Source organism: Salvelinus alpinus, chromosome 17, assembly GCF_045679555.1.
Source record: "Salvelinus alpinus chromosome 17, SLU_Salpinus.1, whole genome shotgun sequence".
Classification (NCBI taxonomy): Eukaryota; Metazoa; Chordata; class Actinopteri; order Salmoniformes; family Salmonidae; genus Salvelinus; species Salvelinus alpinus.
Window position 1 is genome coordinate 10,301,525 of NC_092102.1, and position 15,419 is coordinate 10,316,943.

Here is a 15,419-nt window from a genome sequence, read left to right on the forward strand (position 1 = left end):
CAATTTTTTATCCGACATGTACTTTACTCGCATAAAACGGTTGGACGGAAACCTAGTTTATGATGTCCATCTAGCCTGGAAGAGGAAATTGTTCTAAAAAAGCTTTCCAGGAGCACGGCCTCACTCAATGATGCACGACATCAACTCAATCAACAAGTTTTCTGACGCCATGGTTGTAGGCCTGATAACCAACAACGACGAGTCAGCCTATTGGGAGGAGGTAACTGGCATTCTGGTGTCAAGCCAACAACCTCTCCCTAAACGTCAGCAAACAAAGGAGATGATTGTTGACTTCAGGAAGCAGAGGGGGGATTATGCCCCGATCCACATCAACGGGACTGCAGTAGAGAGAGTCACGAGTTTCAAGATCCTCGGCATCAACATCAATGAGGACTTGTCATGGACCAACAACACCACCACTCTTGTCAAGAGGGCATAACAGTGTCTCTCGCCCTGTGTCTCTCGCCCCGGGTCCTCTCCAAATGCTACCACTGCACCATCGAGAATATCCTGACTGGTTGCATCATGGCCTGGTACAGGAATTGCTCCATCCATGACCGCAAGGCCTTCAGCGGGTGGTGAGGACGGTTCGTATTCTTAGCTTTTATATTTTTTTTATGGTTGTTTATTTGTCGAGAAGGAACCTGCAAGTAAGCGTTTCGTTGGATGATGTGTACAATGCTTATCACGTACATATGACTAATAAAACTTGAAACTTGATCAAGATTAAAATAAGATAATGTTCCTCTGTGGCTAAATCATGCTATCTGGTGTAGTGCTTTGAAGGATTTTATTTATTTTTGTATAGACATCATTTTGGCAAGTTCAATTTACTTTAGGGGAATCTTAGCTTAGCCTATTGGAGGTGCTGCCTACTCTCAATGTTGTAAATGAGAACTTGTTCTCAACTAGCCTACCTGGTTAAATAAAGGTGAAATAAAATAAAAAATAAAAAAATGAAGAAACCGTTAGATTCATGTGTAGCCTATATTTCTCCATTTACAGTGGTACGGTCATGTCAGATGTTTTTCGCTGGTATTATATGCTTTTCAATAGCACTTCCGGTTTGAACAGGAATAGCGGGAAGCACAGTAATTTCTTGCAATTTCTCTGGAAAATATGAAACCTTACCCAACACCTCAGGCACATAGAAGCTATCTTGTCACGTGTCTACTTGGTTCATTGTGCTCTGTTCTCTGTGAAGCGTGTCCACAGGTTCCACGCTGCTCCACACAAGCTCAGCTGTTTCAGCCAAACGGTATACATAAAGGACCAAATGGACTAAATTGTCTAATTTAGTATGACTCCAAGTCAGACTGCCTCGAGGCTGGTCAAATTAAGAAGATTTCAGCAAACTGTCCTGATACAAATGCCTAAAAATACAGCAATGTCATCCTAATCTCATGCCCGTCCATATATGTGAATTGTTTCAGGAAACTAGGTGAATATCACTCCTCATCGCTCCTCATAACTTCACAGGAGAGGCATCTGAGCGTAAATATTAATTTTTTATCAAAATTGTTTTTTTGTTGTTGCCAGAAATGCCTTCTGGAACATGTGAACTTTCATGTTCCTTAATAACAAACTTGTATGCCATCTGTAAATACGAATGAAATTGTTAAATTACGAGCCTTGGTGGTTTAACCACGGAAAAAGTCAGGAACCTTCCCGCTAGCCGTGATTGGCTGAGATAATGGATGGGCTGGACATGACAAGAGATGAATGCGGATTGGTCTGCCATGTAGCAAGCTTCTGTCTATAACATGATCTGCTCAGTATGTCCTTTCTAACATGACCTTTTTGAAAGATATCAAAAAGATCTGCAAAGTGTTGCTCTCCACTTTCTGGAGGACCGAGTTTTGAAATCAGTGGCATGTCAGACGGAAGCAGAGTTTGATTGCTAGGGAGATAGAAAAAATGCTGCCGTTTGATTGAAAATATGCGGAGGGAGTCAAAAATTCCAATTTGTTGTGGCTAACGTCAGCTAGGTGGCTGACATTAGGGTTAGGTTTTAAGGTTAGGTGAAAGGGTTAGGTAACCTTCTGTCTTATGTAACCATACCAAACGTTAAAGATGGTTTTGTATTGATAACCAAATTAGGCATTAACAATAAGTAATCAAATAAAGACGGCACTTCTAAAAGCCTATTTCACACCACACCAAGATAATCTTTCATTTGATTTCAGCACAAATTTTAAAATGGCACTGCCTCGCCCATGGATTGATGTTTCAGCATTGTCTCAATGAAGAGTTCGGCATTTGACTAGCCACGTGCGACATGTACATGCAATTACAAGCCTGCTAAAGTTAGCAGAAGCCGGACAAGCAATATCTACCGTCATAGTACTGATAAATCCTGAGCTGGAATGTGAAGCTATCTGAAGCTAGATAGCTTTAGAAAACCCTGAGTAGATCTACACTAAACAAAAATATAAACATAACATACAACCATTTTTAAGATTTTACTGAGTTACAGTTCATATTTGATTTTATATTTAACATTTATTTAACTAGGCAAGCCAGTTACGAACAAATTCTTATTTACAATGACGGCCTACCCCGGGCCAAACCCGGACGACACTGGGCCAATTGTGCACCACCCTATGGGGCTCCCAATCACTGCCAGATGTGATGCAGCCTGAATTCAAACCAGGGACTGCAGTGATGCCTCTTGCACTGAGATGATGTGCCTCAGACCGCTGCGCTGCTCGGGAGCCCCCTGAGTGTCTCAGCGGTATAAGGAAATCAGTCAATTTAAATAAATTCATTAGGCCCTAATCTAAGGATTTCACAGGACTGGAAATACAGATATCCATCTATTGGTCATAGATACCTTTTTTTTAAAGTTAGGGGCGTGGATCAGAAAACAAGTCAGTATTTTGTGTGTCTACCATGCAGTGCAACAAATCTCCTTTGCATAGAGTTGATCAGCCTGTTGGTTGTGGACTGTGGAATTGTAATGCACTGCATACTGGTGGCAGAGAAGTCAGGTGCAGGAGAGCGAAAACTGATTTACAACGGTTGTGTTTAATAAACATAAACCACCTTCAACAGAACAATACAATAAATGGGTCAAACAAAACCCGGTAAATACCAGCATACCGTGCACAAGCACCACCACAAACAATTACGGACAAGGACATGGGGGGGGAACAGAGGGTTAAATACACAACATGAAATTGATGGAATTGTAACCAGGTGTGATGGAAGACAAGACAAAACCAATGGAAAATGAAAAGTGGATCGGCGATGGCTAGAAGGTCGGTGACGTCGACCGCCGAATGCCGCCCGAACAAGGAGAGGGACCAACTTCGGCGGAAGTCGTGACAGGAATGTTGTCCGACTTCTTTTCAATGGCTTTGCAAAGTTGCTGGAACACGCTGTTGTTCACGTCGATCCAGAGCATCCCAAACATGCTCAAAGGGTGACATGACTGGCGAGTATGCAGGCCATGGAAGAACTGGGACATTTTCAGCTTCCAGGAATTATGTACAGATCCTTGTGACATGGGGCCGTGCATTATCATGCTGAAATGTGAGGTGATGGCGGCGGATGAATGGCACGACAATGGGCCTCAGGATCTCGTTACGGTATCTCTGTGCATTCCAACTGCCATTGATAAAATGCAATTGTGTTCATTGTCCGTAGCTTATGCCTGCCTATACCTTAACCCCACCATTACCATGGGGCACTCTGTTCACAATGTTGACATCAGCAAACCACTCGTCCACACAACGCCATACACGTTGTCTGCCATCTGCCCGGTACAGTTGAAACCGGGATTCATCTGTGAAGAGCACACTTCTCTAGCGTGCCAGTGGCCAATGAAAGTAAGTATTTGCCCACAGAAGTCAGTTATGATGCCGAACTGCAGTCAGGTCAAAACCCTGGTGAGGACTGGGAGCACACAGATAAGCTTCCATGAGACGGTTTGACGAACTGCCAAATTCTCTAAAACGACGTTGGTAGAGAAATTAAAATACAATTTTCTGGCAACAGCTCTGGTGGACATTCCTGCAGTCAGCATGCCATTTGCATGCTCCCTCAAAACTTGAGACATCTGTGGCATTGTGTTGTGTGACAAAACTGACCTTTCATTGTCCCCAGCACAAGGTGCACCTCTGTAATGTGTTTTAATCAGCTTCTTGATATGCCACACCCGTCAGGTGGATGGATTATCTTGGCAAAGGTTAAATGCTCACTAACACTGATGTATACAAATTTGTGTATAACATTTGAGCGAAATACGTTTTTTGTGCATATTGAAAATGTTGGGATCTTTTATTTCAGCTCATGAAACATGGGACCAACACTTTACATGTTGCATTTATTTTTTTGTTCAGTATAGTTCCTACAAGTGACCATGTGCTACTTTGTTCACCTGTCTCGCCCACTAATTAAAGTCAATATAACCATACCCAACATTACATGTCATACTGGCCGATTTGTGTGTGTTATGATCAATATTGGTTGAAATGTTAAACATATGAATTCTGATGTGAAATTCACAATCCTGACTTCATATTTCAGCCAGACTGCAGCCATGTCACTTTTTCTATAATGCTGAGGGATGGGGCTGGAGAAATGTAACCAGTCTCAAATTCATAGACGGAGATATGGATGCAAGTACTAATAGTGCATGAGATCAACATTATCGTTTTAAACATATTGTTTAACACTGAATACTAAATTGTTGAAGTACAAACCAAGGTTAAATGATTGGTTATGAGTTATGACGACAGTAGCCCACTAATGCGGTTATAGCACACACATGTGCATTTATATTACATTCATCTTGAATTATAATATCACCACTGAACAGATGTAAATATTGCAGGTTGTACCTTAATTCCAAGGAACTGTTCAACTCAGTTTGGCTTTTGGCTGATCTCGGTGAATCCATTCAGATTTTATGGCTCTTCTTCGCCATCTTGTGGTCACAATCATGAAAGAGTTCAGGACTACTGCCCCTGCCCAAGGTGATTCAATTTTCACACTTGCAAAAGTATTGTAAGAAACCTACTTTTCTTCAGATGGGAGGCCCATAGGCTTATTCCTTCACACTGCCTAAAATAAAAGGTAGGTTACCTGGTTAAATAAGGGTAAAATAAAACAAATAAGGATTGATTTACCCTGTAGGCCCTCATGTTTACTCAATGTTGGTTCTTATCTAACCTACATCATAAATTAGATCCATGTTGTCAATTGATCCATGTTATCACTCTTGATTACAATTTTATTACAAACATACCTTCTGCGAGTTCTGCTCATCACCGGCAGCTATAATCAAATTAAACACTGTGTGTGTCACTCGATTCTCTCTCCTACTCCACTGATGATAAAGTCTGCAAGCGCAAGAGCCTTTGAGTACACCCCAACAGCACATATTTTTATTGCACACCTGATTCAACTTGTCAACTAATTATCAGGCCCTCAATGAGTTGAATCAGTGTGCTGTTTGGGGTACTCAAGGAGTGTCGAGTGACACACTCAGAATTTGATTTGAATTTTGATTTTAGCTGCCGGTTATGGGGAGAACTCGCAGGAGGTACAGTACCAGTCTAACGTTTGGACACACCTACTCATTCAAGGGTTTTTCTTTATTTTGACTATTTTCTACATTGTAGAATAAAGAATAATAGTGAAGACATCAAGAGTGTGCAAAGCTGTCATCAAGTAGAAGGGTGTCTACTTTGAAGAATCTCAAATATAAAATATATTTTGATTTATTTAACACTTTTTGGTTACTATATGATTCCATATGTGTTATTTCATAGTTTTGATGTTTTCACTATTATTCGACAATGTAGAAAATAGTAAAAATAAAGAAAAACCCTTGAATGAGTAGGTGTGTCCAAACGTTAGACTGGTACAGTATGTTTGTAAATTAATTTGATCAAGCTATGTATGTAACCTATTGATTCCTTCCATAAGCTTTCTCTATTCAAATCTTACCTTAACATTACAATTATTTCACAATACTACTGGCGACGGATCAGCTCCTGGAGAGTTATTACCACCTACGGCTGCAAATGTTGAGGTGGCTTATTCTGTTGCTTACCCAATAAAAACTAACTGCACTAAATCACTGATTTGGCTCATCATTGCGCACGTTAGGCTACACATCATAAAATATATTGCGAGAAATGAAAGACAGTAAATTACAAGTAGTAAAGTAGAACTCAATTGATTGAACATAAAATGTATTTAAATAGGATTAAAATAGGCCTATAGCCTACTATTTTATTTTAATGCCGTTATCTCGGTTTTCATTTGAAGCATATTTTTATACGTCAGTTGTTTGTACCAATTGCAAAGATATTGACAACTTTGTATTTGTAGTCAATTTTGTTTTGAAGTTATCGGTATCACAGAGAGAGATGAATATACCATGTGAGTCTATGTTTAGCGGTGATGTTCTGTGTCTAAAGTGACTTGGGAGGGCAAAAAAATCTTCTGACAGACTTAGCTGGGGTCTGAAGCAGGCGTTAGATTCTGAAGATTTTGAAGTGAAACTATAATAACGATGGTTTTGGGAAACAGCTCGGATTTTTAACGATGCTCCTAAGAAGGTTCTAACGATATTCATGGTTGTCAAAGGAAGCCATCCTCCCCGTAAAAAAATTACCAACAACAACAAACAACAAAAAACATTTAAAATAATTTAACTTTTGTCTCTGTGTTTCGTAATTTTCCTTCCTCCCTCGCCTAGAGGCTGATGGTATCTCACCAGAGAAAGAATCCTGGAGAGCAAAACAGCGCCCCTCTGTCTCTGTATGTGTAGCCCATCTATCTGATGCTGTCTGGTCAAAAAGAGTATGACATTGTTGCCTCCCGTAGCATTGAATGCAAGGGAAGCCAGCAAGCATTTGGCCTCCCTTGATAAAAATTAAATAAGTAAAATAATAGGAAATCAGCATTGAGCTAAACTGAGCGAGCTCAACTGTGAATGGTCCTGGCACACCAAACAAAACTGTAAACGTAAGCCAGTTTGGATTTGGCGTCACACCAATCACATCAAAAGCAAAACATTATTGACAGAAAAACTTGAATTGTTGCGTCTCATTGTGTCATTGTCCTCCGGTGGCTAGCTAGCTAGTTAAAATTGTCACTTTCCTAAATTAGTCATGGATGGAGATAGGGATTTGGACTTGTGGTTTTACTTAATTCTCCGTACTGTCCAATAAATATAAAATGTAGATTCTGATCCAACCAACCATACATTCATACATTGTGCCCTTGGCCTAAATAAAGGATGTAAGTTCAATATGTAGCTAGATGTAGTAGGCTAATGTTAACTAGCTTGCTCATTGTTGCCCGTGTAAAGAAGTTAGGCTAGCAAGCAAGCATTTTAGCCAGGTAGCCTAGGACAACAAAAACTGAACTAACAGGTTATGGAGCAAACAAAGGAATTATCACAACACAGGTTGTAATATGGCTTTTTTTCTTGACTTGGCTTCCCCAGTGATTTTACTCACACCCCACTACTGTCTAACGATGAACTTAGCCTTAATTATGATGCTTTTTGGAAACTGGGCCCATGTCCATAAGAGTGACATGATAGTAAAACATATTTTTGAAGCTATAGGCCCACATGTCTTGTTCACAAAGTCTCAAATGACAACAAAAACATAACGTCATATGAGTTGCACTCATCTTGCAAAAAAATGGTACAACTTATATCCTTCAAGAATTGAATAGGTATAACATTTATTGAAATGACCAACCACTAATTGTTACAAAAACCTATTACTTGTGCCACGCAACTAAGAGCATTCTGCTTTGGCACTGCTTCAGTGCCTTAAAGTGACTGTTGCTGAACTTGAACAAACTTAATCCCCTAACAATAAAGCCCTCAAACACCCTGTGTAGCATTTGCAACACGTGCAATGGTCAAAACAACAACCAAGCCTCTGAAACGACCTCTTTTGTCAAATGTTCTGTCAGAGCATGCTCCAAACAAAGAATACAGTACTCTCCCCAACTCTGTCATCATGGAAGCATTGCCGTTTATGCCACCTGTGAGATGCTGAAGGTGACACCAACCAAGGCATACAGGCCAGTGCAGTAAAACCATACAAAACAGTCTCTGTTTAAACAACATAATGTCTCTCTGCCTCTGAATGCCTCTGTTTACAAGGCTTTGTCTAATCAACACTGAATTGCTGGAGCTGACACGGTGAAACAATTAGCACGAACCAACAGGGCCTTAGTTACTGTTAAGCAGTCTAAACAGACTCCGATCTTAATCCCAAACTAACTTTGAGGGCCAAATCCTGTTGATGTCAACAGAATCGCACCCGCGTCAAAACGGCCTGCTGCTGTTGCCCCAGGTGCAGTAGTCACACACAGGCCCTGGCTTGTCTCTCTTTATGAAACCCGATGCATTGATAGATCCTTCTTGGGCACATGGTCCAGCCTGCAGTTTGTTAATTAGGCAGGATGCTTTCCCATAATTAGCCTTGGTGATAAAACACATAGTGAATAATGTCCGTGGTGGCCGTGGAGAAATACAGCTTGTAAATGTGGAGTGTAGATGCAAGTCCTGAATGCTTTTTTAGATGCAAGTTCTGAATGCTTTCAACAAGTCTTTCCTCAGTGAAAAGCAAACCCTGTGGATGAAAGCGTTTAGAAATGTGGTGAAAAGCGGGAAGGTGCCTTGCATAAATGCTGTACGTATGACATCACTTATCTGAACTATTTTTACTGTCAATAGCCTAGTCATTGCATTTATTTGCAACCAAGGCACATCAGCAGTCTGTTAAGCCCCGTTTACGTGTTGATAATAAAGTCATGAATGATATGCCATCTTGATATCTGTCCCTTCAATTACATTTTGACAGCAGGGATGGCCCTGTAACCCCATTGTCCTCATTGAGTCCTCCTGGTAGCTGTAAACAACGGCTCAAACCCACCACAGGCAAAGCCTGACAGACCTTATGTTCCAAGTAACGTCAAGCTCGTTTATTTTGACTTATCTAATTTATTATCGAGTTCCACAGGTGCTCGCACTCAAACCATATAACCCAAGGAGCCCAAGATAGGAAAAACCAAGGAGACCAAGATAGGAAAAACCAACGAGCCCAAGATAGGAAAAACCAACGAGCCCAAGATAGGAAAAACCAACGAGCCCAAGATAGGAAAAACCAAGGAGACCAAGATAGGAAAAACCAAGGAGACCAAGATAGGAAAAACCAACGAGACCAAGATAGGAAAAACCAAGGAGCCCAAGATAGGAAAAACCAAGGAGCCCAAGATAGGAAAAATCAAGGAGCCCAAGATAGGAAAAACCAAGGAGCCCAAGATAGGAAAAACCAAGGAGACCAAGATAGGAAAAACCAACGAGACCAAGATAGGAAAAACCAAGGAGACCAAGATAGGAAAAACAAAGGAGACCAAGATAGGAAAAATCAAGGAGCCCAAGATAGGAAAAACCAAGGAGCCCAAGATAGGAAAAACCAAGGAGACCAAGATAGGAAAAACCAACGAGACCAAGATAGGAAAAACCAAGGAGACCAAGATAGGAAAAACAAAGGAGACCAAGATAGGAAAAACAAAGGAGACCAAAATAAGAAAAACAAAGGAAACCAAGATAGGAAAAACAAGGGATCCAAGATTGGAAAAACCAAGGAGACCAAGGTACAAAATAATGATCTTAATTTAATGCCATGCTCGAAAGACTACAAAAGAAGACATTGCTAAGTGTGGAAAATCTGCTGACCATTTTGTTTAGCACTTTATTGCATTTTTCACGGTCACTTTCTGTATCCAGATGTCTCCCTTATGGAGGGATTAAATAGGGAGATTCTGGCTGCAACATGGCTTGTGTCAGACTACACTTGCGTGAATCAGGTCTCATTGTCTTCCCCTAGCCCCTCCGACACTCCAACCCGTATTCACTCTGACTGTTCCTTGTGTCCAAGGGGAAAGATTTGGATCCTCTGTCGCCCCTGTGACATCAAATCCAGTAATGCATCATCTGACTGACTGCCTCAGATGACCCTCTTCCGTGGGAGTATGGCTGTTGTCAGGAGCATCAACTGCTTCACAAGTATTTACTGCAGGAACATCGGGGACAGTTGTGGTATGCCTTGGCTGTTCCATACAGCCAAATTTAGAATTACTCATTCGACTATAAGGAACATCTTTAAAAAAAAAATAATAATAATAATAATACATACAAAAGAGTGATTGTGACTGATTCGGTAAACAACTGTAATACCACGAAGACATTGGTAGATCTTGTGAGTGCTTGTGAGTGTGGCGCCTATTTAAGGTTCTGAAATGTTCTACCTCTGTTTGGAATGATGGCGAGCGCCAGACTGGCGAGCGCCAGAAGCACCGAAACACCGCTCTATTTCTACTGAATAATAGGGCCTGGCACATTGCACTCTCATGTCACAAGGACAGCCACCAGAGGACACAGAGAGACAACCATGCCACTGCTGGGACTCCGGAGTACAACACTCTACTGTATATAGGACAGTGGCATTGTAGTAGGCGTTTTAACAGGTAGGACCCTATGGCTGCTCACATGGACAATACACCTTCTGATACAGATGTATGGCGAATGCGCACGTTTTTAAAGAGTTAGTGAATCTGTGAACATGCATGAATTGCATGATAACTATAATTAAATCATTATTTCACAAATAACTACACTAATAACTATAGTTATTTAGTTGATTTAGTTCCCCCACCTAGACAGAGGGAGTTGAACGTCAGGTGTGGGCTCACAGGACCCACAACGCATATCATAATGTGTTATTGGACATTATCTATAAAAGCTTTTTGTCAAAGCAGGTCTTAGATGCTCTCCTCAAACAAGTTTTCGCAATGCACTTGGCAAACGTAGCCAGTACTTAGTTGAGACGCATCATGAAGGCTAAACCGATGTCAACCAGAGATTAAGAGCTGAGATGTGTGGCCTAAACCAAAGCAATCATCTACTGTATGCTTGTCTTTTGTTTCTATGACGAAGGACTTGCATCACTGATGGTAACTGTTGCTGGGCTTATATACTATATTGTCCTCTGTGCTGCAGGAAAGCTACACATGAATCATGACAGAATTAGGCATCAGCTGAGAGACATGGCATAAGTGGCTGGGAAATATCAACAGAAACACACAGTGTATCAGTTACAGCACTGTGTCACACACTCCTGTTGGGGCATGTCATGTCTGCATCTAGGTGCAAAGATCAGATATTCATCCATGGCAATTGTATATGTCAATCCCAGTAACCTTTTCTGCCACATTTCTACAGTCATTTGTTGCAGTAGAACTTTTAAGAATCACTATTTCGTGTCCAACTAGTTTGAGACAAGTATCTGTATCTCCTCAGACATGACACCATGTTTGCTGTGACATTTAAAGCCATGTGTTGATTTATTTCACAGGTGGTGGTGAAACTGTTTTGAACACTTCCTCACAATGGATGACTATGAACACAGTGTGCAAGTCTGTGAACCCCCCCCCCCCACACACACCCCCCCACACACGCTGGCTGGAATGGAATCCGGCATGGTCAGGTGCTTTGTAGGTTGTCTGCCGCATTGACGTACCCTTGGGTTATGAGGGGTCTCCCGTGGAACATTACCTCAGCAAGTAGGGCGTGGATAGCTTGGGGAATATCCTCTCGGGCAGCGAGGATGAGGATGTGCACCTGGAGTTCATCAATAGGTTCTTTGAAAGGCTTAAAAGTCTCCCGGAGGCTGAACAGCTTATTGAGCACAGCCAAGCAACAGTTGGAAAATGCAGCAAGGCAGCACAGGGGGAGGTGTGTGGTGATGGACCACGAGCCAACGGCGGCTCTCTGCCAATAAACAACCCAGAGTTCAACTCCCTGTCTGCCCGTAGTGAGACAGCAACTAGCAAGGAAACCACAGAGCCAGACAACGCCAAGTCCAACACAATAGATACGCCTGACTCCAAGATGGCCCCTGAGCTCCCAGCCAATAATGCCTCTGAAGGTGAGATGGACAAATCAACCAATCTCAACGTAGAGTTGGTCATCAGACAGGAGGATTGGTCGTTGGTGTCAGCAAATTAAGCAGGGAGGCAGAAGAGTGTCAATCCTGTCACTTACTCAAAGCGGTAATGGAAATGACAGCCGACTCATTAAAGACACCTGCCTCTGGGAAAGTGCTGAATTCAGAATAAGCTGTATGTAAAAGTGTGGGTGACGAAAGACACAGAGATGTAATGTTAGATCAACCACTTCTTAGGAAAAGCTCTGACTCATGCCTTAACCCTGATAGGGATTCATCTAGTGATGCCACATGATAAATCAACAGAAGGAAAATAAATACCTGATGTTGTCACATCACCAAAGAAAGAAGGATACGAGAGGCAGTTCTTATTCAATCAGAGTAACTCTGAGGAGGAGAGATGTGCACAGGGAACAGCAATGAATGCTCATGTACAACTATCAAGAGATTACACAGCAGTTTATGTGACTGAGGCAGTCTGTGAGCATATCAAATCCTAAGCTCTCCAAACAAAGAGTTATCAGTGTCCACCCACATATGCAGAAATACTCCAGGGGAGAGCCAGAAACAATGTGCCACCTGGGCCGTCTGCAGTTGAACATTTATCGACTCCCCATCTAAGAGTCCAAAGTTAACTGAGAAGAATGAGTTGATTGAAAGACCAGTAAAGCAGGCTAACTGTAAACCGGCCGAGTCTAGCTTGCCTGCAAACAGTGAAGGCACTGATAGATCAAGCTCCCCACCAGGTCGAGCTGTTGACACCGGTTTGTCAACACCTAATTATTTTGTTAATGTGGCAACAAATTTACAGCCAAACAGCTCATTACAATTACAGGCATCGGCTGAATTGAAAGATTGTCCTGGGTTGCCAGTGTCGATGACCACCTGTGCTTCTAGTGAGTCTTTGTCATTCCCAGAGGAAGGAAAGTTTGGCACAGACCACATCGCACAATATCAAAGAGAATCTGGGCCTCCACAACTGCAAGAAATGAATAGAGAGACTCAAAACAGGGAGGCCTCATCTGAGGTTCTCAACACACCAGAATCAACAGAACATAACCCTGCAGTCGGAAAGAATACATCATTCATTTCGAAAGCTAGCAGTGCTGTTATTTATTCAAGCACATTGCAGCTGCCTCATGAAAACATAGTCCTCGAGATACACCAAGAAAATACAAATATAAAAATGGACTCAACCCAACTCTTGCTAGGAGTGGTCAGCACTAACGCAACACTAAAACCTACCAAGACACCATTACCTAGCAGAATCAAGTGTTTCAACGTGCCCTGCTGTTCAGAATCAGACAGTCAAAGAACCTATGGAAACCAGACTTTAAAGCTGACTTTATTCTGGATGCAACTGAGAAGCCTGTATTAGCAATGTGCCTTTTCACTGTCTGCTACTCTGTTACTCCAAAGAGTGCTATGAACTCTCATCAGTCAGATGAAAAAAAGATACTTGCATAATAATGTCACAGAAAACCACCCTGACCCATCTACTCCAGAGAATGTTCCATTAGCTCAATCAAATATTCATTCATTTCTAATTCCCCTGATTTGCAAATGGAAGGCGGACAAATTGATGGGGTTCAGTCTTTTATTTTATTATATTTCACCTTTATTTAACCAGGTAGGCCAGTTGAGAACAAGTTCTCATTTACAACTGTGACCTGGCCAAGATAAAGCAAGGCAGTGAGACAAAAACAGCAAAAAAGAGTTACACATAAACAAACGCACAGTCAATAACACAATAGAAAAATCTATGTACAGTATGTGCAAATGTAGAAGAGTAGGGAGGTAGGCAATAAATAGGCCATAGAGGCGAAATAATAAAAATGTAGCATTAACACTGGAGTGATAGATGTGCAGATGGTGATGTGCAAGTAGAGATACTAGGGTGCAAAAGAGCAAGAGGGTGAGTAATAATATGGGGACGAGGTAGTTGGGTGTGCTATTTACAGATTGGCTGTGTACAGGTACAGTGATCGGTAAGGTGCTCTGACAGCTGATGCTTAAAGTTAGAGAGGGAGATATAAGACTCCAGTTTCAGTGATTTTTGCAATCCGTTCCAGTCATTGGCAGCTGAGAACTGGAAGGAAAGACGGCCAAAGGAAGCGTTGGCTTTGGGGATGACCAGTGAAATATACCTGCTGGAGCACATGCTACGGGTGGGTGTTGCTATGGTGACCAGTGAGCTGAGATAATGCAGGGCTTTACCTAGCAAAGACTTATAGATGACCTGGAGCAAGTGGGTTTGGTGACGAATATGTAGTGAGGGCCAGCCAACGAGAGCATACAGGTCGCAGTGGGGAGTAGTATATGGGGCTTTGGTGACAAAACGGATGATAGACTACATTCAGTTTGTTGAGTAGAGTGTTGGAGGCTATTTTGTAAATGACATCGCCGAAGTCAAGGATGGGTACGATAGTCCGTTTTTCGAGGGTATGTTTGGCAGCATGAGTGAAGGAGGCTTTGTTGTGAAATAGGAAGCGATTCTAGATTTATTTGGGATTGGAGATGCTTGTTGTGAGTCTGGAAGGAGAGTTTACAGTCTAACCAGACACCTAGGTATTTGTAGTTGTCCACATATTCTAGGTCAGAACCGTCCAGCGTAGTGATGCTAGTCGGGCGGGCGGGTGCGGGCAGCAATCAGTTGATGAGCATGCACTTAGTTTTACTAGAATTTAAAATCAGTTGGAGGCCACGGAAGGAGTGTGTCCAAAGAAGGGCCAGATGTGTACAGAATGGTGTCGTCTGCGTAGAGGTGGATCAGAGAATCACCAGCAGCAAAAGCGACATCATTGATGTATACAGAGAAAAGAGTCTGCCCGAGAATTGAACCCTGTGGCACCCCCATAGAGACTGCCAGAGGTCCAGACAACAGGCCCTCCGATTTGACACACTGAACTCTATCTGAGAAGCAGTTGGTGAACCAGGCGAGACAGTCATTTGAGAAACCAAGGCTGTTGAGTCTGCTGATAAGAATGCGGTGATTGACAGAGTCGAAAGCCTTGGCCAGGTCGATGAAGACGGCTGCACAGCACTGTAATTTATTGATGGCGGTTATGATATCATTTAGGACCTTGAGCGTGGTTGAGGTGCACCCATGACCAGCTCGGAAACCAGATTGCATAGTGGAGAAGGTACGGTGGGATTCGAAATGGTCGGTGATCTGTTTGTTAACAGGGCAGGATGGATATAGGTCTATAACAGTTTGGGTCTAGAGTGTCTCCACCTTTGGAGACGGGGATGATGACCGTGGCAGCTTTCCAATCTTTGGGGATCTCAGACGATACGAAAGAGAGGTTGAACAGGCTAGTACGGGTAGCCAGGGGTACGGGTAGCCAGGTACGGGTAGCCGGGGTATGGGTAGCCAGGTGGAAAGCATGGCCAGCCGTAGAAAAATACTTCTTGAAATGATCGATTATC

The 15,419-nt window shown here is 42.3% G+C and overlaps 1 protein-coding gene across 1 annotated transcript; it reads left to right on the top strand.

Annotated features, from left to right (window-relative positions):
- The first annotated feature begins 525 nt into the window (after positions 1–525).
- LOC139543221 (A-kinase anchor protein 5-like) lies at positions 526–12,052 on the top strand. The gene is made up of 4 exons (XM_071349481.1): positions 526–578; positions 1,216–1,258; positions 9,032–9,639; positions 11,647–12,052. Exons 1-4 carry the CDS (start codon positions 526–528, stop codon positions 12,050–12,052), a joined length of 1,110 nt encoding a protein of 369 aa, XP_071205582.1.
- The last annotated feature ends 3,367 nt before the right edge of the window (positions 12,053–15,419 follow it).

Excerpts from the sequence above, each read along its gene's own strand:
- LOC139543221 (XM_071349481.1), top strand. The coding sequence starts at position 526 with ATGGCCTGGTACAGGAATTGCTCCATCCATGACCGCAAGGCCTTCAGC. Across the intron at positions 579-1,215 it reads CGCAAGGCCTTCAGCGGGTG|GTTCCACGCTGCTCCACACA; the intron begins GTGAGGACGGTT and ends GCGTGTCCACAG. Across the intron at positions 9,640-11,646 it reads GAAAAACCAAGGAGACCAAG|CGAGGATGAGGATGTGCACC; the intron begins GTACAAAATAAT and ends CCTCTCGGGCAG.